The sequence below is a fragment of the Phoenix dactylifera genome, chromosome 3, assembly GCF_009389715.1.
Source record: "Phoenix dactylifera cultivar Barhee BC4 chromosome 3, palm_55x_up_171113_PBpolish2nd_filt_p, whole genome shotgun sequence".
Lineage (NCBI taxonomy): Eukaryota > Viridiplantae > Streptophyta > Magnoliopsida > Arecales > Arecaceae > Phoenix > Phoenix dactylifera.
In genome coordinates this window covers 17,985,009-18,011,532 of record NC_052394.1, presented here as the reverse complement: position 1 = coordinate 18,011,532, position 26,524 = coordinate 17,985,009, and the positions used below count along the sequence as shown (strand labels likewise).

The window sequence follows — 26,524 nt, the reverse complement described above, 5'->3', positions numbered from 1 at the left end:
AAAGCCAATCTCTTCTCTCATCTTTTGAAGAACCTCCTCTTGCCATTTTTTCTTTTCCTGCTCAAGAATACGTAGAAGGTCTTCATGAGTGTACAGCTCTGGAGCTTGACTTGTAGAGGTGGAAGCAGATGATGATTGCCCAATAATTCCAGTGAGATCCTCTAGGGGACTAAAGCCATAGACATGGCCATGAGTTGGGACACCAGTTGCCTCAAACCACAAGTCATAATCACGTGGAGGAGCATCTGAGGTGGAGGCATCACCATATTTTTTGGAGTATTCAGCTGAATACTTTGCCTGCCAGTTGATTTAAAAGAAGAGAAAAACATTATGGTGGATCAAACAAGAGATAAACATGAGCAAGCTCAATAATATTTATGAATCATAAAAAAATTATACTTACCATGACAGCTTCACTTCTCTTATCTACATATCCTCCCATGCCTTGCTTTGTCTTATGCGTCCGATTAAAAGATTCAACTATTGTTGGCTCCCTGCCTAACTTTAATTTCTACAAAAGAGAAAAGAAAAAATTCATTAACATATAATGGGCTAATTTAAGATGACTGAACAATAATATAAAAATTATTATAGAAATCTAATTGAATAAAGATATGTACCAATCGTTCGTCATGATTCACAAATGTGATTGATCCTCCACAGTGTTTAGAGATGCTACCGTTCTTCATGGTGTTTCTATTATTTTTGTTGGCTTCTGATTTCTTCTTCCATTTTGGAGAGATCCAAATATCAATTAGCTTATTCCAATTTTCTCTAGAGATCCAATTAGGGGGTTTATCACGGGCTTTGTTTAAATCTCCTTTTGCTTTCAGAAGCTTTTGGCTTCTGACCTTCCCTAATGAGGTTGTCAATCGTCGCTGACAATGCTTGTTCCAAACTTCATGCACATGATGCAATTGTCCTGGAAGAATTGTGTGTATCTCCTAACAATATATAGATCGCAAGTAATCAGACTTACTATTTGTGAAGGGCAAAAGTTAATGATAAGAAATATAAATTAATTACATCACCTCAAATTTGTTCCACATTCCAACTTTAGCATGTGTAGGGACCTCCCTCCATGACAACCACGGACCATTAAAAAATTGGCGCATGATAGCAACAGCTTTGTGACTGACCTCATAATCAAGAAACCTGCAATTTAAAAAATATTCATTAGAAAATAAATTAAATACTTTAAATGCAACAAACACATAAATTCAAATTAGTGATATAAGAAAGTGATATTTTCATACATTCCTCTTTTGCACCTAACAATCACTTTTCCATTTGCATCAACAGGGGCTTTAAGGGTTGGTTCTGGGCCATTGCTCTGTCTTGGATCAATTCCAAGTTCATCATTCATCTGATCCTCATTCATTGTATCCTCATGATTTTGCACTGCACCATTCATTTCTTCATCATTTATTTCTTCATTTGCATCCAACTCTTCAATCATGTCCCCATCAGGAATGTAATCATCATCATCATGACATTCCTCGACACGCTCAGGCAACCTAGGAGGTTGAGGAGGAACTTGAGTAGCAGCCAGTATTAAAGCTGCTTTCCCATTACCTATTGCTTTCCCTTTTTTCTTGGCCATAACTGCACAACAATAAAAAGTTATAGTTATTTCACAATGTAAATGTCAACAAATTCAATCAAAGTAAAGAACAATCAGTGGACCTGTTGCTTTCTCTTTGCTCTTTCTCATGTCTGCACAACTATAATTTATAAGTCTAAAATTAGTTATATTAGCATTCATAAATATGCATGTTGTATTTTAATCTTCCTCAGCCTCATGCTCCTCTTCCTCAGTTTGTTCATCTTCAAAATCTTCTTCTTCATCCTCAAGATCCTCTTCCATTTGGTTAGTTGTCAACTCAATTTCTGCTGCATCAATATCTTCTGCATCTCTATTAACACCAACCAAAATGTCTGGGTCATCAAGCTCATCTGTCATCGAGATTGGGGTTGGAATCCTGTAGTTTTCTTCTTGATAAAAATCAGAAAAATTTTCTTCTGTCCCACTAGGAAGGAACCTACCTCTAGCTTTTGTCTTAATTACTGCCCACCACAATCTTCGATTCTTCTTCTTACCTGGGTAACCAGTATAGAACACCTGATGTGCTTGTTGAGCTAATACAAACGGATCATTGGTTGGAAGTCTTAGTTTGTAATTGATCTCAACGAGGCCATGTTGAGGATGCACTTTCATACCCTTATCTCTGTCATACCAGTCACATTTGAATAACACTACTTTATTACCAATCCCAAAATAGTCTAACTCGATAATGTCAACCAACATCCCATAATAGTCACTCTCAAAGTCATTGTAACTGCTTCCCTTAATGCACACACCACTGTTGAAGGTTCTTTTATCCTTTCCATATTCTTTGGTGTGAAATCTGTACCCATTCACAAAGTAGCCTTTATAACATTTAACTTTATTCCCAGGGCCATATGATAGGTCCTTTAAGCGCCCATCAACATGATTTTTACTGTCATTAACCTAGCATGATAAAAATAATATCGTAAGAATAAATCAAGTGAAAGTCTAATTTATTATTATATTTATGAATTTACAGCTCACATATGATCTAAACCAAGCCGGAAACTCCATTTCGCGTCGTCTTTCCAAATCAATTTGGCTTATATTTGGACAAGATTGCCGGATATAATCATCAAAATACCTACAAGACAAAAGCTATAATCACATATATTGTACTCCATATGCATTTTTAAGCATGATTATAATTAAGTACTTGTGTAACTTACTTTCCAAAAGGTTGAACCTCCACACAATTAAGAAGAACATATAACTCAGCAGCATTAAACTCCTGAGTAGTCAAATGCCTTGCAGAAGGTTTTCCAAAAGGTCGACCTTGATGAGTAAAAATGGATAGACGATCCACGAGATCAAACTCCCCTTCATCTTCATTACGGGGAACTTGATTTAACCTCGTTTGTATAGAAGGCTCAAAATAATGCGAACAGAAAGTTGATATTTCTTCTATGATGTAAGCCTCGACAATAGAACCTTCAATCGATGCTCGATTCTTTACCTTCTGCTTTATATCATGCATAAGCCTATAAATAAGATTAATATGTTAATTTCTCAAATTTAATGGATACAAAGAAACTATATTATGGATTTACAGAAATTGTTACCTTTCAAAGGGGTACATCCATCTGTACTGCACGGGCCCCCCAACCTTAGCTTCATAAGCTAGATGAACAGGTAAGTGCTCCATTGAGTCAAAAAATGCAGGAGGGAATATCTTCTCAAGTTTGCAGAGAGTTACCACAATATTTTTCTCAAGAACCTCCATATCTTGGACACGCAAAGTTGTGCTGCATAAATCTCTAAAGTAACAGCTTAATTCTGTCAATGCATCCCACACTGGTGCTGGCAATACTTCACGGAATGCAATTGGAAGCAATCTCAGCATGAAAACATGACAATCGTGACTTTTTAACCCGTAAAACTTATAATCATCCAGGTTAACACACTTCGATATGTTTGAAGCATATCCATCAGGCAGTCTTAACCCTTTCACCCACTCGCAGACCTCCATTGCTTGGTCTTTGGACAATACATAGGAAGCTGGAGGCTTAACTAGCTTTCCATTAACAAATTGAATCCTCAACTTAGGACGCTTGCAATACAACTCCAAATCTTGCCTTGCTTTCACATTATCTTTAGTCTTCCCTTTTACATCCATACAAGTGTAAAATATATTGAGAAACACATTCCGAACAATATGCATGACATCTAAATTATGTCGAATAAGTAGTGTATGCCAATAGGGCAACTCCCAAAATATGCTCCTTTTCACCCAATTATGATCTTTACCGAATCCAGGAATGGTGTGCTTAGGAGCTTTCAAACCAAAAGTTATATTAGGCAAAGCAGAGATCCTATTTTTCAACTCCTCACCAGACAGTCGACGAGGTGGGGGGTCTGTCTCTATTCTACCATTGAAGAAACTATCAACTTGGTATCTGTATGCATGGTCCATGGGCAAGAATTGACGATGGCAGTCAAAAAAAGAAGTCTTCCCACCATGTTGTAGTGTAAATGTTTTTGAGTTCTCCATACAATACGGGCAGGCCAACTTTCCATGCGTACTCCATCCTGAAAGCATGCCATATGCAGGAAAATCATTGATAGTCCATAATAAAACTGCCTTCATTTGAAAATTCTCTTTTCTAAAGATGTCATAAGTGGTGACCCCTACTTCCCATAATATTTTAAGTTCATCAATCAAAGGCCTAAGCAAGACATCAATACTTTTGCCAGGGCTCTTAGGTCCAGAAATGACTAAACTTAGAAAAATGTAGGGTCGTTTCATACATATTGATGGTGGAAGATTGTAAACTGTTACGAAAACTGGCCAACAAGAATAAGGACGAGCTGATTGGCTAAAGGGGTTAAATCCATCCGTACATAACCCAAGTCTAACATTACGAGGCTCGGTAGAAAAGGATGGATGAATGCGGTCAAAGTGCTTCCAAGCCTCCCCACAAGCAGGATGCACCATCTCATCTGAATCACCTCCCTTCACATGCCATGACATGAGTTCAGCCGTTCTGCTTGACATAAAAAGCCTCTGAAGTCTTGGTGTTATTGGAAGATATCGCAACCTTCTATAAGGAACATCTTTTCTTCTACCACCACCATCATTTCTTCTGAGTTTATAACGAGGATGACCACAAATAGTACACTCAATCAAATTCTCTGTTTTCTTATAGAATAGCATACAATTATTCTCACAAACATCAATACTTGTATACTCCAACCCCAACTTCCGAAGCATCTTCTTTGATTGATAGAAATCAGAGGGCAGCTTCTCACTTTCCGGCAACATATTCTTCACTATTTTCATGATTCGATCATAGCAAGATATACTCATATTAAATTCAGACTTGCAATTTAATAATTGACTAATAGCAGATAACTTAGAGTGTTTTTTACACCCTTCCCACAAAGGTACTTCTGCATCTTTCAACAAAGAATAAAAATCTGCAGCATCCTTGTTTGGTTCTTCCTCATGATTAACTTCAAATGCACTTCTCAAATGAAGTTCCTCTTCTGGACCCATAGCTTCCATCACCATGGTTCTATATTGCTGACCATGTTCACAACCAACATCCATTGATGTGGATGCTTCTACTGCACTTGTACTTACAGGAGCAACTGCACCAAGTAACTCCCCATGTGCAAACCATGTTGAATATCCCGGTGTAAACCCCTTTCTCAACAGATGAACATTGACCGTATCACGGTTAAGAAATTTCTGGTTGTCACATCTTATACAAGGGCATCTAATCTTATCACCACTACAATACTCTAACTGAGTAAATGCAAACTCAAGGAACCCTTTAACTCCATCACAGAACTCAGCTCTTATATAACCATTTTCACTAAGTCGGTGGTACATCCAATTACGATCAACTGACATAGTTCCTCTAAAAATCAAAAAAATAAAACAACATAAGAAAGCCTAGAAAATATTAGAGAGATGATAAAAAAAGAAAACAACATAAGAAAAACCGAACCATTAAAAACACGAAAGGCAAGATCGTAAAAAATGTAAAAGAAACAAAAACTGGTATGATATTTATGAAGATGAGAAGTTATCATAAGCATGACAAAAATAAGTCATTCAATCTTGTCCCAGCATCATTGACATTAAGAAGGCATTCAATCTTTACAAAAAGCTGAACATAAGGAATTAACCTTTACAAGTTATCTGTTCATTCATCTAATACCAGCAATATTCAAAAAGCATTTAATCTTTACAAAGACAAGGAATACAAGTCAAATCATCCAAATTTACATATGGAATACTATCTGCTTCACATAGAACAAATGTGAATATACATGATCGCCTCTGATGCTAGGAAAGCATGGTACTTCTTAGCAAGCTTTTTGACCAGCTTCTTGATTGCACACTGGAAATAACTCACAACCATGAAGCAACACCACTTTCCACCACTTTCCATTATTCCTTGCAGATGAACAATGATTGTAAAAATGAATAACATGACGAAAAAATTAAAATCCATGAACTTTACATAATCCCAACCCATCAACCCTCAAAATTTCAACAGCTTATTTTTCAACAGAGCTTATTTTAAATTTACAACAGAGCTGGCAAAAGAAACCATCAAAGATCTAAAATACATGAGCTTATTTTCATATGAAATTACAACAGAGCTGGCATATGGGTTTAAGATTTTTTTAAACAGAGCTTATTTTAGACAAGTCTCTCCACTCAAGCAAGTTGGACTGCAAATGGACAACAAGGAGAACATAAATCAAAGTAGCAATTAAAATTTTGAAAATTCTAATTCTATCAGCAGAGTAACAAATAGATGCATTTACTAACCAGAAGAACACCTACATACATACATACCAAAACCAAAAAAGAGAAGGGATGAAAAATCCCTCCTCTCGGGAATCATATGTTTAATCAACATACAAATGGCAGTGGGATCGAAGAATGAGAAGAAGAGGGCAACGGCGGCCTGAAGAACTTGGATAAATCAGAGAAAACCCTAAACCTAATCGCCAGATGGCCATAGAAGAGGAGGGAGGAGAGGGGGGGGGGGGTTAGGTTCTTACCGCGGGAGTCTGAGCGGGCTGCGGGTTCGGAACGAGGGGATGCGAAGGGCGTCGAGACGACCGGCTTTGCAGCGGATGGTGGTGATTTCTCCCCGCCGATGAAGGTTTACAGGGGCGGTAATGCGCCAGGTTGGGGTCCCGAACCGGGGGGGCGAGGGAGTGGGGAAGAACTCGAGAAATCAAGGGATCAAACGCCCGGTTGGTTTGGATCGGATCGAAGAATGAGAAGAAGAGGGCAACGGCGGCCTGAAGAACTTGGATAACTGGATCAGAGAAAACCCTAAACCTAATCGCCAGATGGCCATAGAAGAGGAGGGAGGAGGGGGGGGTTAGGTTCTTACCGCGGGAGTCTGAGCGGGCTGCGGGTTCGGAACGAGGGGATGCGAAGGGCGTCGAGACGACCGGCTTTGCAGCGGATGGTGGTGATTTCTCCCCGCCGATGAAGGTTTACAGGGGCGGTAATGCGCCAGGCTGGGGTCCCGAACCGGGGGGGCGAGGGAGTGGGGGCGGGGGGGGGGGGGGGGGTTCGGCGGCTGCTCTCAGCGAGGGAGGGGAAGGGAAGGGAAGGAAAAGGTTAGGGTTTTTGTTAAGTTGGTTTGCAAGCCAAATTGTATATCTAAGGCTGATTTGGGCTAAATTGGTTTGCAAGCCAAATTTCATATCAAATTATTTTTTATTTATAAGGCTGATTGGACGGGACTTGCAAGGCAAAAATATTTTTGAACTATAAAGCATGGTAAAAAAATTCTATAAAGCAGGAAACTTGCAATAGGGGTGCAAATGGGTCATGGCCGACACCATGAGATTTTAAAATGAGAAGAAGAAATTTGAGTTTTATAGAGAGCGATTGGAATTTGGATTATCGAAGAAATTTGGGCGGAACGGCGGGCACACTTAGTTTCATTTTGGATATTCCTCCTTTTATCTTTTCTTTTAATTTAGGTTTACTCAAAAATAATATTTTTAATATTTTTGGAATTAAAAATTAAATTTGGTGACAGAAATTTTTGTCAATAATCTGTTACTGCCAAAAATAATCTTTTAAAAATTTATAAATACTAGGGTTACTATATTTGTGGCGGCTACATTTGTCACTGTCTGGTTGCAATTTTGGTTATCATATTGCTGACAGATACCCCGTCACTATGATGGTCACTAAGGTTTGGCGCCCATCCCACCCGCGCATTCTGTGACCGGTCTGTCACTAAACGGTCACTAAGTTTACACCACGGTGACCAAATTTCTGTCGGTCACTAAGCCGTCACAAATAGTAACTGATAACGGTCCGTCACTAATTTCCCGTCACTATACGCGTGTTTTCTGGTAGTGGAACGTATCACATTTCTAGCCTGTGATGGGGCAATCGATAATATCACATTTCCAGCCTGTGATGGGGTAATCAATACTAACGAGATAAACCCAAAGTCCCTACTCATTTAACCAATTTACATACATACATCAATTCCTTTTTTTAGGGGGGGAGAATGTGAGGATCCGTGCGGGCGTATGTTTAGTCCCACATCGGTTATTTGCTGGGTAGATCTTGGGTACTTATACAGGATTAAGGAACCCAAATAATAACTTCCGACTAGCCATTTTGGGTAAGATACTAGGTTGTTACAAATGGTATCAGAGCGGACCCGGCCCATAACTTATGTGAACTAGGGGACACTGCAGCACGGATCCATTGGGGTTGACCACGGACCGATCATGGTGTTTGTGATTGAATTTGAATGGATTTGAACCCTTAGCCTGACGAGGACGTCAGGGCTTGAACGGGGGGAGTATGTGAGGACCCGTGCGGGCGTATGTTTAGTCCCACATCGGTTATCTGCTGGGTAGATCTTGGGTACTTATACAGGATCGAGGAATCCAAATAATAACTTCCGACTAGCCATTTTGGGTGAGATCCTAGATTGTTACAGTAAATCCATAGACACGCAGAGAGAGAGAGAGATTAAATACTCGTCAACACTCGCATAGGGAATCCGGGGTTCCAATTTAGATATTGGCATTGGTGCTGTATTTTTTGAAAAAAAATATATATATCAAAAGATGCTTCCTTTGATGGTTATTTTGTCTATAGGTTATAGTATTTTGTTTGACCATTTTACAAGCAAAATATATATTTTATTATATACAGATGGCGTTTGGTAATGAGATGACACATATGAGTTCGGACTAGTGTTCGGTGAGATGCTCTTGACCCATGGGCCTCGGACCTGAGACATCATAACCACGGCATGCTCGTATGGCAAAGAGACTGCTTATGGGCCTGGCTTGGATACTGAAAATGTCAACTTGTAAATAGGTCTAGCCTGATCCATGATCGACTCTACATTGCAAGCCCTACAAGCATAGTAGCCAATCTCTCAGACCTTAAATCAGAGACATAACACAATCATGCTACCAAGAGATACAACCCACAATAATATAAAGCAAATAATCATAATCTCAAATAAAATAAAAGGTCCAAATCCATCATCTATTAAGTGATTAAACAAATACTGGTTCAAAGCGACAAGTTCTTACCTTGCAAATTAGATAAAAAGCGATATCAAATACTCCGGAATAATATCCAAAATCCTTCAAGTTCTCAATTCTTTTTTTCTTAAATTTATTTCTAAGAACCTAAGAGTTGCCTCAGGACCATAAAGATTCACGTTGAGCCCCAAATAAAATATAGCTACTACCCAATACAAGTATCCCACTTGAACCCTGATTTGGCATTTTCCTGATTGTATAGAAATTTTGTTTCAAATGTTATTTTGTAGAAATTTGGGTTACTAGAATATAATTTGCAGAATTTAATAACATAATATGGAACGTAAAAATCAGAGATTAATACACAGAATATAATTTTGCAGAAATTAGTTAGCAGAAATACAATATTCAATAATTAGAAATTAATGTATAACATTAATTAGTTCTGTAGAAATTAATTTTTAGAAAATATAGCATTTATTATATTTAGAATTTGGGTGAGAGAAGATAGCATAGAGAATTTGATAATGAGAAGTTTAATTCCTATAAAGCCAACGCACAGAATTTTCTATTTTGCAGAAATTCAGTTACAGAAATATAATATAATATGATAAATCTAATAATCAGAAATTTGAAACCCGAGCATGATAATCCGATAACCAATTTATAGAAATTTAAAACATAATTTAATTGCTAAAATTAAATCTTTGTTGAGATTACATCATTAGAAATTCCCGAAATAATTTAGTGTATCCGGACAATCATTCAAGAAATATATTATTATAGTTTTATTTTCTAGAAGACAATAACTTTGTTATAGGCTGTCTATTGCAATAGATCAAGTCGCCTAACACTCAATTGCCAAGATGTACACCAAAATTCGTTGTATTAATCACAATAAAAAGATATTACAGTAGGAATTACCTTATTCATGATTTTCCACTTGAAATTGGATACTGTCATCTTGAAATGCAAATAGAGCTTGCCAAGTCGTGTAAAGTGCCGGATTCCTGCTTCTATGCTCAAGAGGGAGTGAGCTTTGATAGAGAGGCAGCGTGCACAAGAGAAAGAAGGATAGAAGGGAGAAATGCAATCGGGAGAGACAGAGAGAGAGAGAGAGAGTGAGTGAGTGATGAGAGGGAAGTAGGCACCGTGAGGTATGGTTAGGATGGGCTGGGGTATGGCTTTAATATCGGGCTAGGGCTTGACTCAAGTAGCTGTTGCAAATAAATTTGAAGCAGAAATAAAATTAAACTATTCTACTTCAATAAATAATAAGCAGTAATAGGCTAAAACAAAAAAAAATTAAAAGTAAAAGTAGAAAAATGGAACCCGAGATGTTGAGGCGTGGTATGTTGGTCACTTTTCTGGAAGTAGATTTCGCCACCTTACAGTGCACTAGGCTTGGATGGCGTTTTACTTCTGAGATACAACAGTCTCTCGTTCCTTCTGTCTCGATGATTTGCACGGATCAAAGAAGTCTTTGAACCCAGAATCAATATGCAACAAGCCCGTTTAAAAAAAAAATTGGAAGAAATATTTTAACCGGTAGAGAGAGTAGAGAAAGAAGAGAGATTAGGAATCCTCTGCTTCTAATATGATATATTTCTAATCTATAGAGGTCGTCTATTTATAGACCTCTACGAGACGTATCACGAGGGGTGCCTGTGGGGCGCGACTCTTCGCGTGAGGTGCGAAACCACGGTCGTGCCCCTTGTGGGTGCGATCCTTCGCATGAACGCGAGTTCATGTCCCTCAAGAACGCGCCCCACGAGCGCGACTCCTAGGCCTTGCGCGCCCCTCAGGCGCGACTCCAAGGCCTCGTGCTTGCATGAACGTAAAAGCACTTGCAAGGAACGTAAAAGCCTTTACGTTCGTGCGATTGAGGAAAAACGCAGGAAGAAGGGTGACGCAAAAACCACGGGAAGAAGGACTCAATCTAACATCCTTGTGAGAACAACCCCACACACAAACCAACCGCACCACCAAAGGATGGTGACAAAATAAATCATTTAATCATTAATAAATCCAACAGTAGCAAGGAGAGATAGAGGGGGAGGAGATTGATAGGGTGTGCACCAAGAGAAAGGGATACGGAGGGGCGCAGAATCATGTGAAGAGAAATAAGAGAGGCAAGAGAAAGGTATAAAATTTAGTTGGACTAGATCCATCACTAAGTTAGTAGACTAGTCTTATTGCAAAGCAACACACACAATTATATCCATGCGGATGTATGTTTGGTCCTATATTAGTTATTTGCTAGGAAGATTTTACATAGAGGTCCTCGGTTGTAACAAATGATATTAGAGCAATGTTGGCCTATGACCCATATGGACTAAAGGACAACTGTAATATGAGTCTAGATTAAATTAGTAGTATTTATGATTGGATTTGAATAGATTTAGACCCTTAACCTAGTGAGAATGATAGGGCTTAAACAAGATGAGTATATGAGGATCCATGCTAGTGTGTATTGTGCTTTTTTCGATTTGTCCATCCTTATGCGTGTTGCTCGTCGATTGAACTGGTTTACTAACTGAGCAGTGGACCTGATCCAACCAATAATCACTCCAAAGAAAGGGGCATGTGTTCTGCATTCTCTTTCAAAATTTTTTTAATTGAAATGGGTGCTTCATAACCATTTATTAGAAAATAAAAATATCACAAAACTGAATGAGATTGTCATATAGTCCATCCAAAAAGTGCCATCCAAATGCTCCGCCATAAAGAAGATCAGCCAATCTACAACTTTGTTCGCCTCATGGTATACATAAATAGCCTGAAATGAGGCGTAGCTCCTAATGGTTCTCCAAATATCTAGCTGTAATAAGTGCCCTATGTCTGTCTTGAAATCCATCCTATCACAGTTGAAGAATCGCCCTCCAAGAGAATATTGTATATCTGCAATATAAGACCCGGATACTTGATTCCTTCTCATGCCCATCTCAGCTTCGCTTTGAGGACAAAAATATCATAAACTTGATTGCTGTCAGTAGCAATGAATCTAGAATTTGGCCCTTTGATCATGAACTCCGTACCACCTCTATCTCCACCATCAGCTAGAAAATAGAAATATTTTGTACTGATTTTATTTATTTATTTGAAAATCTGGGTATCTCGGGTACAAACAAATTCTCCAAGATTGTACCGTGGCATATCTAGAACTTACATGGTGATCACATCGTTGCACACCATCTTTATTTTTCTCTAGCTTTAACAGTAACTACTAGTTAACTAGATCATTCTAAACTTGTCGAGATAGTTTATATTTTGTGCATGATATGACCTTAATGTCTTTGTCTAATCAGTTCTCAATATAAAATATTCATAGTCAAAATATTTATTTGCTGAAAAAAGTATAAATTTAAATTTTGTAGTCAACTTGTCATTTAAAAGCTTAAACCTAGAGCAAGCATATGCCATAGACAGGTTGCTTGATATTTCAATCATTTGATTAGCTATGTAAGAATTTTTACCAATTGATACTTTTGAGGATCACTTGGATGCTCGCTTAACATAACCATGAAATATTCCTCATATGGCTATTGACGAGAATAAGTCAATGGAAAGAAAAAATGAACTTCTCTTCCTAATAGTCAAACTTTTGATATAAAGATCGAGAAAAACGTGAAGGACTTGGTGGCTTTTCATACTCCCCAGGGCTTACTTGGCCCTAGGCCTTACAATACCCTGTCCTGTAAGTGTAGGCTATGCCATTTGGGAGTCCCCCACATATTTCTCTTCTTCTAATTTAGTTCGCGATTGAAATCGGAATCCAAATGAATTGGTATGAGAATCGGAATGACCATATCCATCTACGTGTTCGGGTCGTGACCATAATTAAAATGCAATTTAGATACTAGGAGAGAGAGTGGAGATTAAGTTTTAAGGGATTGTGGTATTCCTATTTCTCTCTAAAATCAGAAATGAGAATGGGACTCTTCTATTCAAACAGCCAGAACGGAATCCACTCATTCCTATTTCTATTTCTATTTTCATTCCCCTCTCCCCAAACCAAATATGCCCTTACTGCACACAGCCAACAGAGCCTGATGGCTTGGTGGAGTAGGATTTCAGGTTATTCCCTACATGGGCTGGGCTCGGCCTGTTGAATGCTACTGTGAGAACCAGCCTACAAACAGTGGGCTAATGGGCCAAGCTCAACGTGGCCGGCCCATCTGGAGTTCCAGAGGCGGTGATCATCAGCTGAGGCGGTTACAACCGCCTGACAGCCACGATCACCACCACCACGCTTCCTCTCTTCCCACCGAGGGCTATAAGAATCCAGGGATTTTTCTCAGGGATGCTTCATCCCTCACCTCTCACTGCCTCTCACTCCCTCTTTCTCCTACTACAAGGAGCTGGATTGGGAGCGACGGAGGAGTAGATACCCTCAGCTCGTCACTGCAACTGAGCCGCCGGAGCATGCACAGTAGCTCGCCGGAACGCCTCACAGCTCTTCGGAGCTAGGTAAACCCTTAACCCATTCCTCCATTCATGGTTTACATGCTATTAGCTTAGCTAGGGGATGGTTAACAGAGGAAAAAGGGTAGGGAGAAGATGAAGAGGAGGGAGGAGAAAGATCTAACCAAGGATCGGCTGTGATCCGACATTGACCGAGGATCTTCCTCTTTCACCCGATTGTAGTTTCCCCTCCCATTAAAACCCTAAATGTATACTTACCGTTGATGCACGGAAGGGTCTTTGGGCTCGGACAGATCGGGTTTCCATGGGTGGAACCGGTCTGATCTTGGCCGGAGAGGATCGGAGAAGAAGAGCCAAAGGGGATCTCCCTGCTGGCCGTGGACGCCACCGGCTCGGGCCACCGTGGAGGCCATCGGGCCGACCGCGGGTGTCGGCCGTGCGCTACGCGTGCACCACCGGCTTCGGCCGGTTCTGCCGCTCCTCGACGGGTGGCCGTGCCCCATCTCCTCCACCGGAGGTGGAGGAGGAGAGCTCCTAGTCGGGCCGTGGAGGCTGCAGGTGGAACCACGGCCGCCGCAGGTGCCGCCGGTTGGTCGCAGCACCTCCGGCTTCGGGCCGGCCTCCTCCCGAGCGCCTCCCGAGCTCGTCTCCCAGTGTCATGGGAGAAGAAGAGAAGAGGAAGAGGAGCTCGGGAAGGGAAGAAGAAAGACGAGGAAAGGAAGGTTCGGGAAGGGAGAAGAAGAAAGAAAAGAAAAAGAAGAAAGAAAAAGAAAAGAAAAAAAAAGAAAAAAAATAAAAATGGCTGTGGGCCGAATTGGGCCTGATTCTGGCGGTGGGCTTCATATGAACCGGGCTTTAAAGGCCTGAGGTCGGGTTGGTCTCTGATCCGAGCTCAGTGTTCTTAATAACAAAACTAACTGGGCCTGAAGAGCTCAAATTTTAATATAGAGATTAAATTGAATATAGTTTGAGGCTAGGCTCCCTTTTAAATTAATTAGAACTGATAAGGATTAATTATAAATTAACTAATTGTGTTTCTGGGCCTGAATACAAATGGGCCCAGTAATTAAATCAGGCCACGGGCCTGATCCAGAAACCAATTAAACTTTGGGCCTGAATGCAAATGGGCCCTGACCTGAACCAGAGAGCAATTGGGTCAAACCCGAACCAGAAGGTGAACCAGACCTGAACCAGGAATTTAACCAAATCTGAACCAGGAAGTAGATTAGACCAGAACCAGAAATTGAATTGGGCCATGGGCCTGAACCAGAAATTAAATTGGGCTATGGACCCGAAAATGAAATTGAGTCTTATGGATGGGTTGTAAATGACTTTAAGATTATAAATAAATAGAAATTAAATATGTAAGTGACATGTAATTTAATGATCTTGCTAGGTCTTGAAGAATTGGCATTTGATGGGCAAATTAAGGTAAGTAACATGTCTTAATCTTATTATGGATCCTGTATCACGTTTTACATGGTGAAAAAGTGTTATTTATAGAATTGGAATTGTGTATATAAATTGTGGAAAATATAAGTAACCCGGATATAATCTTATGTTTTATCAAATACTTGTGACTATTTGATTATGAAATTGTATATGATTATTTATATTTTCACAAAATTAGGATCCAACATGTGTTAGCAAATGATTGCATGATTTTGGATAAATAGCATCCATAATGATTATTATATTATTTACACATTATTATGATGAGGTAGAAAGATGCATGGAAAGAAAAATAAAGTTTTCAGCATGATCATGAATTTTATTCAGCATGATGCCATTACTCACTTTCCAATGTACCGATGAGGAAAAATTTATGAAAAGCATGATATGTTTTTAAGAACTCTCAGATCGCTATGTACGGCCCTCGCCAGCGGGTTATAGTAGCTTGGTTTAGACCCTGCCAACGGGGAACAATAGTTGGCAAAGATTATGGCCCTCGCCAGCGGGTTACAGTAGCTCGGCATACGGCCCTCGCCAGCGGGTTATAGTAGCTTGGTTTAGACCCTGCCAACGGGGAACAATAGTTGGCAAAGATTATGGCCCTCGCCAGCGGGTTACAGTAGCTCGGCATACGGCCCTCGCCAGCGGGTTATAGTAGCTTGGTTTAGACCCTGCCAACGAGGAACAATAGTTGGCAAAGATTATGGCCCTCGCCAGCGGGTTACAGTAGCTCGGCATACGGCCCTCGCCAGCGGGTTATAATAGCTTGGCTTAGACCCTGCCAACGGGAAATAATAGTTGGTAAAGATTATGGCCCTGTCACGGGTAATAATAATAACCATAGCTGCACTACCATCTGAGAGCATGATTTTCAAAGCATGAATAATGATGAGTACGGATTACAAAGCATGAATAATGATGAGTACGTATTTCAAAGCATAGGATAATGACAAAAGTTTTATGATGCATAGCCATCTTTATGAAGTTGCATAAATGGACATGCATAGTTTTATGACTGGTTTGTTATATGAAATCTTACTTTGTTACAACTGTTAGTTTCTTAAATTAATGCACTAGTATGAAAAATATTATGCTTGATCAGATAAGATTATGCATGGTTACTTACTGAGCTTTATAACTCATACCCATTTATTTATGTTCTTACAGATGAATAGGAGATGCTAGGAACAAGGAGCGTGACATGCTTCAGGGTTATGGGGAAAAAGAAATGACACATTAAATGTTGCTATTTTTAGATGCTTGTAATCAATCTTTTATTGATGAAACATTTGAAGTTTTTAAGTGGCTGCGTGTTATTGCGGGCAAAGGTTTGCAATAGCACGGCCGTGTCATGATCGGAATTCGGGGCGTGACAGCTACTTTATGTTCGTAGTCTGGGATAAGCTCCACCTTGCCTAACTTGTTTTGTTAGTTCACCAAACTTTTCATCATATAAAGTACTTACTCTATATATAATGTCTAATACTCAGTGATCTGAGTTCATTTATCACTTTAGAGTTACTTCAGCACAAGGTTTTGCCACTAAACCGTTAAAATTCGAAACAATGTTTATTTCTATCGAAACAATAATTTTGAATGTCAAATAACTGATGCTAGCTTATCATCTGTCGGAAGAGATGAAGCTCCTGAAATTAAACATTGTCAAATGGAAATCGCACACGTGGTGGACACGAATCGAGAACGCCGGATTTAAAAGTCAACCGTATGCCCGGGACACATCTTAATGAGTTTGACTTGATGTACGGCCAAGAAGAGTTAAAAGTTGCCGGTGGGAATTTTCCGGCCACGGTCAGGCCGAAATGGTTGAAGAAAGAACCGGAGGCTGTCTGTGAGCTGGGATAAGCTCGACACTGCGGCTCCTGCCTGGTTTCCACTTGTCATTTGGTCAAAAAAAGAAAAAAAAATCCAGCCGAGTTAGGCCATCTGCACCTAAATTTTCCACACATTTGCAGCTACCCAAGATATTTTTCTGAGTTCAACCCTTCCATTTTTATTGATTTTTTTCACATTTATCAATCACATTTCAAATTAAGCCATACGCACAGGCTTGCAAGCTATAATTTATAAGAGCTTTTTTTTCTTGTATTTGATAATATATTTCTTGAAATGGCTTCTCAACTGACCATGGGAAGGCTAGCTCTATTGGAGCCTTTAGCATAAGCAAAATGATGTGAAAAAAAATAAAAAAGAGACGCACAACACATGGTGAAGATGTGTTAAAGTTACACAAATTAAAGTCTTCCATTATTCATTTACATTATTATAGTGCAATTATAAAGAGAACGTGTATTCATTTTTTCTTGCTCCTGGAGCATTCCTCTTTTATATTTTGAATGGTTTTCTTTGGAGGCATTGTTCTATGGATACTCGTGTTTGTCTATTTTGTTCCTAATTTTGTAATAAAATAAGAGCTTTCTTCTTTTTTTTTTCATAATTTATCTTTCTTCCCTTCAGCTTTCCTAAAAAGAAACCAAAAGATTCATCTAAGAACCTTTTGAACATTTCTATTTGCCACTTTCTTTTTTTTTGGCCAAAAAGGTCTGGTGATATATGCTCTTTTATACTTGGCAAAAAATTAGAGTTAGGTGTTAGATAGGAATCCATTCCAAGTTGGACTATATAACATTAAATTGAAAATGTCGTACATGAGACTTGATCATCCATCTTTACATCCCTCGCTATTGGGGTTACTTTTGTATGAAATTAGTATGCCTCACTTGATTCAACTCTCTGATACGGACGGGAGTTAAGAAAAGTTTGTTTCTATGAATTTGCTAAATTTTCCATTTATTTATTTAAAAAATAGCTTCTCAAAAATAAGAAGGTAATTATTAAACTATATATACAATAAAAAATTTAATAAATTTGAGGATAATAGCCAGCCACCCATACTATCAGTAAAAATGCTCTAGCAACTAAAAATTGTACCTCAAAAGTCACTCCAATGTTATTATATTCTTATTGCTCCCTTTTATTTGGCATTGTGAAATATGTCATACAATTAATTAAAATCTTAAAATGATATTGACTTCAAAATACAGGTATTAAAATCAACTAGTGCAGACAATGAGATAGGGGATATATGAACAGTTATAATTAAATATTATTAACTCTCATTTGGACCTAGCAAGCTCCTTTTCTGAAAATTTATGTTAAGGTTAATTCATTTCCCTTTTCAATTGGAGGAGGTTTAAATACTACCCAAATTTCAGTATCGTAATACTACCCTCCACATATTATATTCATTTTGAGATGAGATGGTTTGGGCGGCATGCATTATTTTTCACCAAAAAAAAAGAGATGTTTATTTCTTAAGTTGTAAGCTCGACCTTTAGTTCTTTCCTGAATTAAGGACATCAGTATCTAATTATACTATCTTGGTTAAAAATATCTTGTAGAGGGTATCAGTATCTAATTATACTATCTAGGTGGCATATAACCTTTGCCTTTCTGAACGAACCTTCTATTGGAGAAAGGAATTGGATGGACGGGTATATAGAAGATCTTCTTCCATGAGAAAGGAATTGGATGGACGGGTATAGAAGTTTTCCGGTTCATGTACTCTTTAATCGAAGTGTACAACCGTAAGTTGTGCGTTGGGATTGAGAAGGAGAAAGGGAACTCTGCAGTCTTTTTCTTACAAAATAATTAATTATCGTACATAAAAACTATTTAATCTTAATGGCTATGATTTTTCTAGCTAACTACGCCATAAAGGCTGCACCTACTTAAATGATTCTTTTTAATACTTGGGTCATTGTAGGACAAAAGCCAACTCAAGAGCCAAGCCATTCCAAGCTAGGCTGCTTTCGCATCCTTCTATCGACAAACTTTTGATGTCCTGCGTAAAATAAACAAAAATGAATCCAGTCTAAATTTCTCGGATAACTTTTTTATACAAGCCGCATGAAACCAGTGACATGTTTGTAACTATCTGTTACATCGGGAAGTTAATGCCCTCACAGCAGAACAACTAGAAGCATCGCCATGGGCGTCTACAGTATGAAACTACCTTCCCATGTAGTGTTTTGTCAAAGAGCTGCAGTTACCTGGAAACTACACCAGGGGAGTTAAAATACTAGATCAAGGGATGGGAAATGAAAAGAGAAAGTGACAGACCATGACAAAACTTGATAAATTCCATCATTGTGATAACTCTTAACGATAACAATAGCAATAGCATAACAACAAACAAGTGGGCCTCCCAAAGAGGCTTATTTGGTAAGTGCCTTCGTTGGCACGGATCTCAGCCCCACTATTTAAGTTGGCTTCTTCTTCTTCTCTTCTCTTCGTTCTTATTCCCAACTCTTTCCATCTCTTCCTTTCCTTCCACCTCCTTTCTGAGATTTTTAGTTCTTTGCACTCTTGTTTCCTCATCTTGGTCTTCAGCCTTTGTTCATCAATTGATTGTTAGGACTCGGCTTTTAGAGGTGCGACCATGGGAGAGGTCTCAGTACCGGCCGAGGAGGAATGCCTGGACTTGCCCCCTGGCTTTAGATTTCACCCCACAGATGAAGAGATAATAACTCACTACCTCTCGGCCAAGGTTATGAATCCTAGCTTCAGTGCAAGAGCTATGGGAGAGGTGGATTTGAACAAGTGTGAACCTTGGGATCTTCCAAGTAGCATTCTCACCTCTGGTCTCTTCTTTTATATTTTGATCTTGATTTTTGGGCTGTTGTTTTGATGTTTGTGCGTTTTTCTTCTTGTCATCTCAGGCAAAGCCAAGATGGGAGAGAAGGAATGGTACTTCTTCTGTCAGAAGGATAGGAAGTACCCTACGGGCACGAGGATAAATAGGGCCACAGAATATGGGTATTGGAAGGCCACCGGAAAGGATAAGGAGATTTATAGGGGGAAAGGGATACTTGTGGGGATGAAGAAGACCCTGGTCTTTTACAGGGGAAGAGCTCCCAAAGGAGAGAAGACCAACTGGGTCATCCATGAATTCAGACTTGAAGGAAGAACCCAGTACCATAATCACCACAGAACTCCAAGGGTACCCTCTTTCCCATAATTCTCCCTTATGTAAGTTGTGAGAGGACTTAAAAATTTATTATTATGATTGCAGGACGGATGGGTTGTGTGCAGGGTGTTCCATAAGAACACAGGAATGAAAAGAAGCCCAATCGCAGACCTTGCGAGGATGAACTCATTTGGAGACCATACTATGGACTGTCTCATGGATCCTTCCTACTTCAATTCTGACAACAGGCCTAGTTCGAGCTTTACTGATGGTGGACATGGTGCCAGTTTTAGAGGGATTTCTATGAACAATACCTTGATGCCTTCCAGCTACTCCACCATGTTGGGCTTAGAGGATCCACAATACAAGAGCCTCATGGCTAACAGCTTCCCTAGTATCGACAACCAAGAGAGAACATCAGTGCTCTTCCCACAAATCCCTGCTCAAAATCCTTATTTCTTACCTCCAGGATCAACCAACTTGGGCTACTTGCACCAGGAGCAAGCAATTGCAGAAGCTCTATCTGGGGCTAATAATGGCCTAAAGAGTACTTGCAAGTTAGAGCAGCTCTCCAATTCAATGGCCTCACAGGACACGGGATTGAGCAATGATCGGAACACCACCGAGACATCCTCAGCCATATCAAAGCATGAGATGAGCAGCTACCGGTCCTACGAAGATCCTGATGGCGGGGCTGCTGCTGGACCAATTCTAGATTTGGACAATCTGTGGAAGTACTGAAGGGTCCATAGTTTGGACCAGTTCATTAATTTATTCGATAGTTACACTCGTTGAATCTTGCTTCATCGAGTTCTTTCCGAGACCATTCGTCTATCTTCGCAAAAGAGCTCGTCTTTCAGATATTCTTACTGTTTATGGACTTCAGATTGCATAGCGATTGTATCACACTTTATAGTTGTCTAATGGAGCGTGAAATTTTCGATACTTTTTCTTTGGTTGAATTTAAGTGGCATATGTTGTTTTGATTTATTTGGTTTTTCTTATATTTGTGAGGTGTTTGCAATAAAAGCCAACACATTGGAAATATACAAGACAATATTTCTTATGCATACTATGTTACTAGCTATAATCTCAATATAAGAATCATATGCTGGAGATATTCTCGACATACCAACCTGCCATGCTTCACAACTTTCTTTTCCTTTTTTCTAACTTGGAAGCTATTTGAATGTTATGCAAAAATATGATGAATCACTTCAGTCAAAACCAATTTGCGTAAAATCTCAGTATCCATGATCATTTTTCTGAGAAACATGTCCTCTTTATCAGGTAGAAACCCTAGAAGAATTTAGTAGGATTCTTCATCATGCCTGAATTCTTATTGCGCATTTACATCTCCTCCTACTACGTTAATTGTTAAATCCAACCTCTGATTCTCCGCCCTTCTCAGATTCAGAAAAGACCGGTCCCATGCCAGTCCATGTACCCACGGCATGCACCTTATGACCTAAATAAATTGGTACAAAGGCACATATAAATGTGAGCCAGCAAGATCAAAGCATCTAGTCCCAAGTCCACATGCAATGATGGTCCATTTATGATCATAAAACCCATCAACCCCATGCGGCTGCAAAGCCCTTCTCCAACCCAAAGCCCCACTTTTGAACAGGTCTCATTATGGGATCCTCACCACCTCCATCTATTCAGGTGGTTAACCTTTTACCAAAAGGAAGGCAACTTGACAAGAGAAGAGAGAGAGAGAGAGAGAGAGAGAGAGGGAGGGAGAGAGTGCTGTTGGGAAAGGAAATGAGTTTTAGCTAGAAGCTGAGGTGAGTGAAGACAGCAGGAAGTTCAAGTGAAGGACGGGGGGGTTCTGTTCATGTGATATTGTTTGGCCTCTAAGCCTTCTTTCCATTCAAAGCGAATGTTTTTCTGTTTCAAACTTTAGGAGATGAGCAGAAGAGCCTGCTTTTCCGTCACTTCCTTTCATGCATCAAAAGCTTGAAAAGAGGAATATTCTCATCCACACCACCTCACATGCTATAAATGACCTTGGCTCGGCTAGCTGGTCTTCAGCTGCCAAGCCTCCAAAAGTTGGGCCATTGTAGCTTATGGAAGGACCTTGACCCAAAAGAGGAAAAAAAAATCATAATTAGGTTATTGATGGTAGCTAAGCCTAGACAATATAGGTTATTGCTGGTTGCTTGAAGTATTATAATCATGTCCTTTAAAAAATTAGTTTCCCAAAAATGGTATCAAGGATTAATTTTGAAATATTTAGCATAGTAGTTGTATTAGGTCTCATATGTATCGGTGCAAATAATTACATCCAAAATAGTGAAAATTAGGTTAGTATGACTACGAAAATAATTCATAATAGCGTGCACTCAACATATTCTTAATTCTATTGGTCTTGAATTAGAATGTCAGTTGTAAAGTGGGGCCCACAAAAAAATAGATAATGAGATTGTTGTTTCATCCAAATGAGAATTGATTTAGCAAAAGTCATGAAGTTTGTATGAATACCAAACTTGCATAAGCTAAAAGTGACATTTATCTTCATGCATGTGAAATGTCGATATATTTTTCTTTGGTTAATTTCTTTCTGATTAGAAATCAAACATCTATTTTGAATGATGGATACCTCTAGTAGCATTACCCACAATAAAATGACAATCCTAAAGCATAGGAGTAGAATTTGATTTTGGATACATATTCAGTGAAAGAAGCTACATGAAGAAATAATATTTTATAATTTTATGAAAGTTTTGCTATATGATATTGTGCATAGTTAATTCTTGATATAAAAGTTACATGAAGCTTCATAAACTCCTCGTATCATTTACATGAACATCTCTAAATATGAAATGACTTGAAGTGTTTCTATTTGTCATTGCATCCAAGATGTGATGTATACCTAATTGTACTGTTGTCTCTCCATGCAAACCTTAGTTGTCATACTACCATATTTATTAAAATCATAAATAGAAGGTAGGCACATAGGTACAAGCATACAAAACAAACAAACATATGTATGTAAAAAGTCATTAAAATCCGGAGATTTGAATATGCAAGGAACTATATTTTTGTGATACTCTTTTTTTCAACCACTAAATTTATATTTTAAATCATAGCATGCATTCATGCCATTCTAATTGATAATTGATAATTGATAATTGATAATTGATAATTGATAATCTAAATTACAAAGTGCCTAAACTATTATAATAAAAATTAATCGACATATACACGGCATAATAGCAATATATATATATATATATATATATATATATATGTATATAACACTTCGATGAATTTTAATATAAATATAGTAAAATCAAATGCCAATCATAAAATACCCTCTAAATAACTGCAATTCATACAAAGTCTTCATATATATTTATCGATACAAGCCTTATTAAATAAAGTCATGCGTGTCAAAATCATCTAAAACAATCTTGATTATATACCTATGCAAGCTGGACTGCATTTATACTTTGCGGCTTAGAAGTAATCCTTTTTTTCCGGAAGAAAAATCAAAAATTTTCAGTAGATGGTGACAGGATGGTTGAGCTTTTAGCCGAGCCGAGCTGTGGTTGCCCGCGTGGACCCACATCCGTTACGTCCGGATTCAAGATGGCGTCATCCCTCTGCCTTTGATGGTGAGACCGAGTCTCTCGGCTTCACCGCCATGTCACCGTCGACGCACGCCGTGGGTCCCATCTCCCATTTGCCTCTCGGTCGGCGCTGGTTTCCTCCCCGAGAAGAGATGGCTTCAAGCGATCCGAAGGAAAGATAAAGGTTTAACAAAAGGCTACGAAGGTAGCAGTAGGAAGATACTTTGATAGAGATAGTCGTAGGTATGACTCCATTAGAGCCATACTTTCCCGTTGGATCTGGCAAAAAGTAGATGTTGAGGTGATTGGGATGAATTGGACCAAGTGATAGATCCGATCCATTCATTAGATAAAAACATGATATGCTCCGTTGGTACGAGGCCAATAAGGTTTTTTCTTTTTCTTTCTTCATTTGTCAACATCAAAAAAGAGAGAAAAGAGATTTTGTCGCATGCTATTATCATGGCATCATTTATGTAAAGGTGTCATTTTGTCAGAGAAAAAAAAAAGGATGCCAAGTAAAAGATGATATGCTTTTTGATGAAAATTATTTCTTAAATTTTATAAAAGGATGCCAAGTAATATTTCTATAGAGCATGCATTTTGAGTTGGTGATGATTCTTCTAAGACAAGCTCTAATTAATATTCTGGGAAGTACTCTATAGTAATTTGAAGAAAGAGCCAAGTCATAACTGGACGGCTGCAACCTTATCTCCTCTTTAAGTTTAATTTTCGGTTCTCTTTGGTTCCTTATTGATGTTTTTTTAAGTTTAATTTTTGGTTCTCTTTTGTTCTCTGTTGTTGTTTTTTATATTATGCCATTTTTTTCTTGGGTTCTTCTATTGGTCGTTGCTTTTTCTATGCTCTTAATTCTTTAATTTCGTTCATCAAGAAGTTTCTATAATTTTCTTGACCTCTCACTGAAATTTGTCTAGTAGAAAAGTCTTTAACCTCATCCAACTCTCACAATTCATTTTGAGTGCTATATATGATTAATATGTACCATCCTAATATCCCTCATAGTCTATATGTTCATGAAAATCTCTAACTCAAACCTCAGGGATCAAACCGACTCACCATCCACAATCTTGACTACCCTAACCCTAGAATCCCACATAATTGATATTTTGAAGTAGATATAAGCAAATTGCCCACAATCTTGACTACCCTAACCCTAAAATCCTCCATAATTGATATTTTGAAGTAGATATAAACAAATTGAGCATCACTTGTTCTGGAGTCTTGGTCCTAGTCATGCGTAGACTATAGGCAATCTTTGCCGGATTTCTTTCGGCCTTCACATTAATTGCAGCGGATTTCCTTGTCATGCTGAGATTAGCTGCACGTTTGTTAAGTCTTCAAGAAACACGCATGAGAGACTCACCAATGGTATCCCTGAAATCAAACTGGTGTGAGGCTGTTGGTCAAAAGGAAGCACTTCCTGCAGCAGCGCATGGTATATATCTTTCCAACCAGTTTGTGGGCGGTGTTTGCAGCTCAGTGCTGGCTTTCCGAGTTGAGTGGTGCAGTGGATCTATTCATTAGAAGTCACTCTCAGATGCTTCTCAGCAACGTATCTAATTAGTCTTGTTGATCTATGGTCCAACTGAAGGCTTGTCGGCTTGAATCAAAGCACTTTGTAATAACTTTACAGAAGCTTCTTCTCATGATCCCAGTCACGGTAAGTAACCTGGTGCATGCCACCGGCCTCTTCATTTGAAAGCATGATAGATGATGACAAGTTTCTCAAGCCCATGTTTATGGCTTGAAGGAAATGGCAACACAAGAGATAAAGCGAAGAAAGAGTTGCCTTCTGGTTGTACTACCGTTGCAAGGCTCGGAAGTTGATAGCCCCAAAACTTGCCATATATTGTTAATACTAGACATCCAAACCACCTTAAATTAAGACTAGCTAACACTGCACCAGAACTCAGGTTGTCTCATGATCTTTTCCTGTCCTAAAAGACCCAAGGACTGCAAATTTAACATCGATTCAATTGGGAGAACTAGTCAGTTCAAGCCTTGGCTTAAATGTATGCATCGATTGAGAATTTGCATGTAATAGATTAGAATATATGTGCATTGATTAAGATAAATATATGCACTCGTATCATGGCAAGGGTATAAAACAAATTTCTCATACAAAAAGAAAAAAAAAATGATTCTTTACTACAAATATAAAAATAAGAAATAATAAAAATAAAAATATCTTTTCATTATTTAGTCGGGTTAATTTATCATCTACGATCTTATTAATGGCATAAGCTCACCAGCAGGAGAGAGAAATTGTGCTTTAATTTTATAGAGTGATGTCAAATGACTGCAAAATATATGATTCCCCACCTCACTTTTAATTATGATGTGGCGTTTTTCCGACAACATGATTTCCTATTTATCATAATTTGTTATGTACAATGACAAAGTAGTTAGTTTTTAGGTCTAATAAGAACCCAAAAAATAAAATAAAAATCCATGTTGCAGGGCTTCCTAAGGTTACCTTCCTTTATCTAATTACTCTATTCCACCTTATCTTAGCATAATATCATTTTTTCTTAAGTTGTTGGAGACCAAGTAGGATAAAAAAGGATGTCATCTTATTTCTCTTGATGCTGATGGTAGTACTTATGCTAGACTAACGTGAGCTACCGTTGTATAAAAAAAAAAAAAAAATCATCAGAAAACTACTCACCCACGTTTTCCATCTAATCCATATAAAATTATTTCAGCAATACAGTAGAATAATTTTTCCTCTCTTACTTGTTCCAAGTTACCCTTCTACTTGACTGGGTATAAGTTTATTCTAAGCCAAACTAGAGTTCAGGAAAAAAAATTCATGTCCATAATAAATAATTATTCTCACGGCCAACAAGAACAAGCAAAGTTTGAATGGACTCTCTGTGGTCAAATTCCAAATCCAATTTGAGACGGCATGCTAATTGTTTCTTATTATGGTTGCACATTGTTGGG

The 26,524-nt window shown here is 38.6% G+C and overlaps 3 protein-coding genes and 1 long non-coding RNA gene across 4 annotated transcripts; 2 read left to right on the top strand and 2 right to left on the bottom strand.

The window, feature by feature from the left end:
* Window positions 1–464: 464 nt before the first annotated feature.
* Window positions 465–1,714, bottom strand: LOC120110120. The gene is made up of 4 exons (XM_039124057.1): window positions 1,687–1,714; window positions 1,257–1,605; window positions 1,032–1,155; window positions 465–944 (listed from the first exon to the last, which is right to left on the bottom strand). The coding sequence occupies exons 1-4, from the start codon at window positions 1,712–1,714 to the stop codon at window positions 558–560; spliced, it is 888 nt and encodes a 295-aa protein (XP_038979985.1). The 3' UTR covers window positions 465–557.
* Window positions 1,715–2,418: 704 nt separating this feature from the next.
* LOC120110290 lies at window positions 2,419–6,104 on the bottom strand. Its single transcript, XM_039124857.1, has 2 exons — window positions 3,172–6,104; window positions 2,419–3,090 (listed from the first exon to the last, which is right to left on the bottom strand). The coding sequence occupies exons 1-2, from the start codon at window positions 5,463–5,465 to the stop codon at window positions 2,775–2,777; spliced, it is 2,610 nt and encodes an 869-aa protein (XP_038980785.1). The 5' UTR covers window positions 5,466–6,104; the 3' UTR covers window positions 2,419–2,774.
* Window positions 6,105–14,617: 8,513 nt separating this feature from the next.
* On the top strand, window positions 14,618–16,211 carry LOC120110090. Its single transcript, XR_005510842.1, has 2 exons — window positions 14,618–14,971; window positions 16,160–16,211. It is a non-coding gene; the product is annotated as an uncharacterized LOC120110090 (long non-coding RNA).
* A 3,055-nt stretch (window positions 16,212–19,266) lies between these two features.
* LOC103709105 (NAC domain-containing protein 100-like) lies at window positions 19,267–21,049 on the top strand. The gene is made up of 3 exons (XM_008794301.4): window positions 19,267–19,635; window positions 19,732–20,012; window positions 20,085–21,049. Exons 1-3 carry the CDS (start codon window positions 19,452–19,454, stop codon window positions 20,718–20,720), a joined length of 1,101 nt encoding a protein of 366 aa, XP_008792523.1. The 5' UTR covers window positions 19,267–19,451; the 3' UTR covers window positions 20,721–21,049.
* The last annotated feature ends 5,475 nt before the right edge of the window (window positions 21,050–26,524 follow it).

Excerpts from the sequence above, each read along its gene's own strand:
- LOC120110120 (XM_039124057.1), bottom strand. The coding sequence starts at position 1,714 with ATGAGAAAGAGCAAAGAGAAAGCAACAG. Across the intron at positions 1,606-1,686 it reads GAGCAAAGAGAAAGCAACAG|TTATGGCCAAGAAAAAAGGG; the intron begins GTCCACTGATTG and ends ATTGTTGTGCAG. Across the intron at positions 1,156-1,256 it reads GTTAGGTGCAAAAGAGGAAT|GTTTCTTGATTATGAGGTCA; the intron begins GTATGAAAATAT and ends TTTAAATTGCAG.
- LOC120110290 (XM_039124857.1), bottom strand. The coding sequence starts at position 5,465 with ATGTCAGTTGATCGTAATTGGATGTACCACCGACTTAGTGAAAATGGT. Across the intron at positions 3,091-3,171 it reads TGGATGTACCCCTTTGAAAG|GCTTATGCATGATATAAAGC; the intron begins GTAACAATTTCT and ends TCTTATTTATAG.
- LOC103709105 (XM_008794301.4), top strand. The coding sequence starts at position 19,452 with ATGGGAGAGGTCTCAGTACCGGCCGAGGAGGAATGCCTGGACTTGCCC. Across the intron at positions 19,636-19,731 it reads TGAACCTTGGGATCTTCCAA|GCAAAGCCAAGATGGGAGAG; the intron begins GTAGCATTCTCA and ends TTGTCATCTCAG. Across the intron at positions 20,013-20,084 it reads ATCACCACAGAACTCCAAGG|GACGGATGGGTTGTGTGCAG; the intron begins GTACCCTCTTTC and ends TTATGATTGCAG.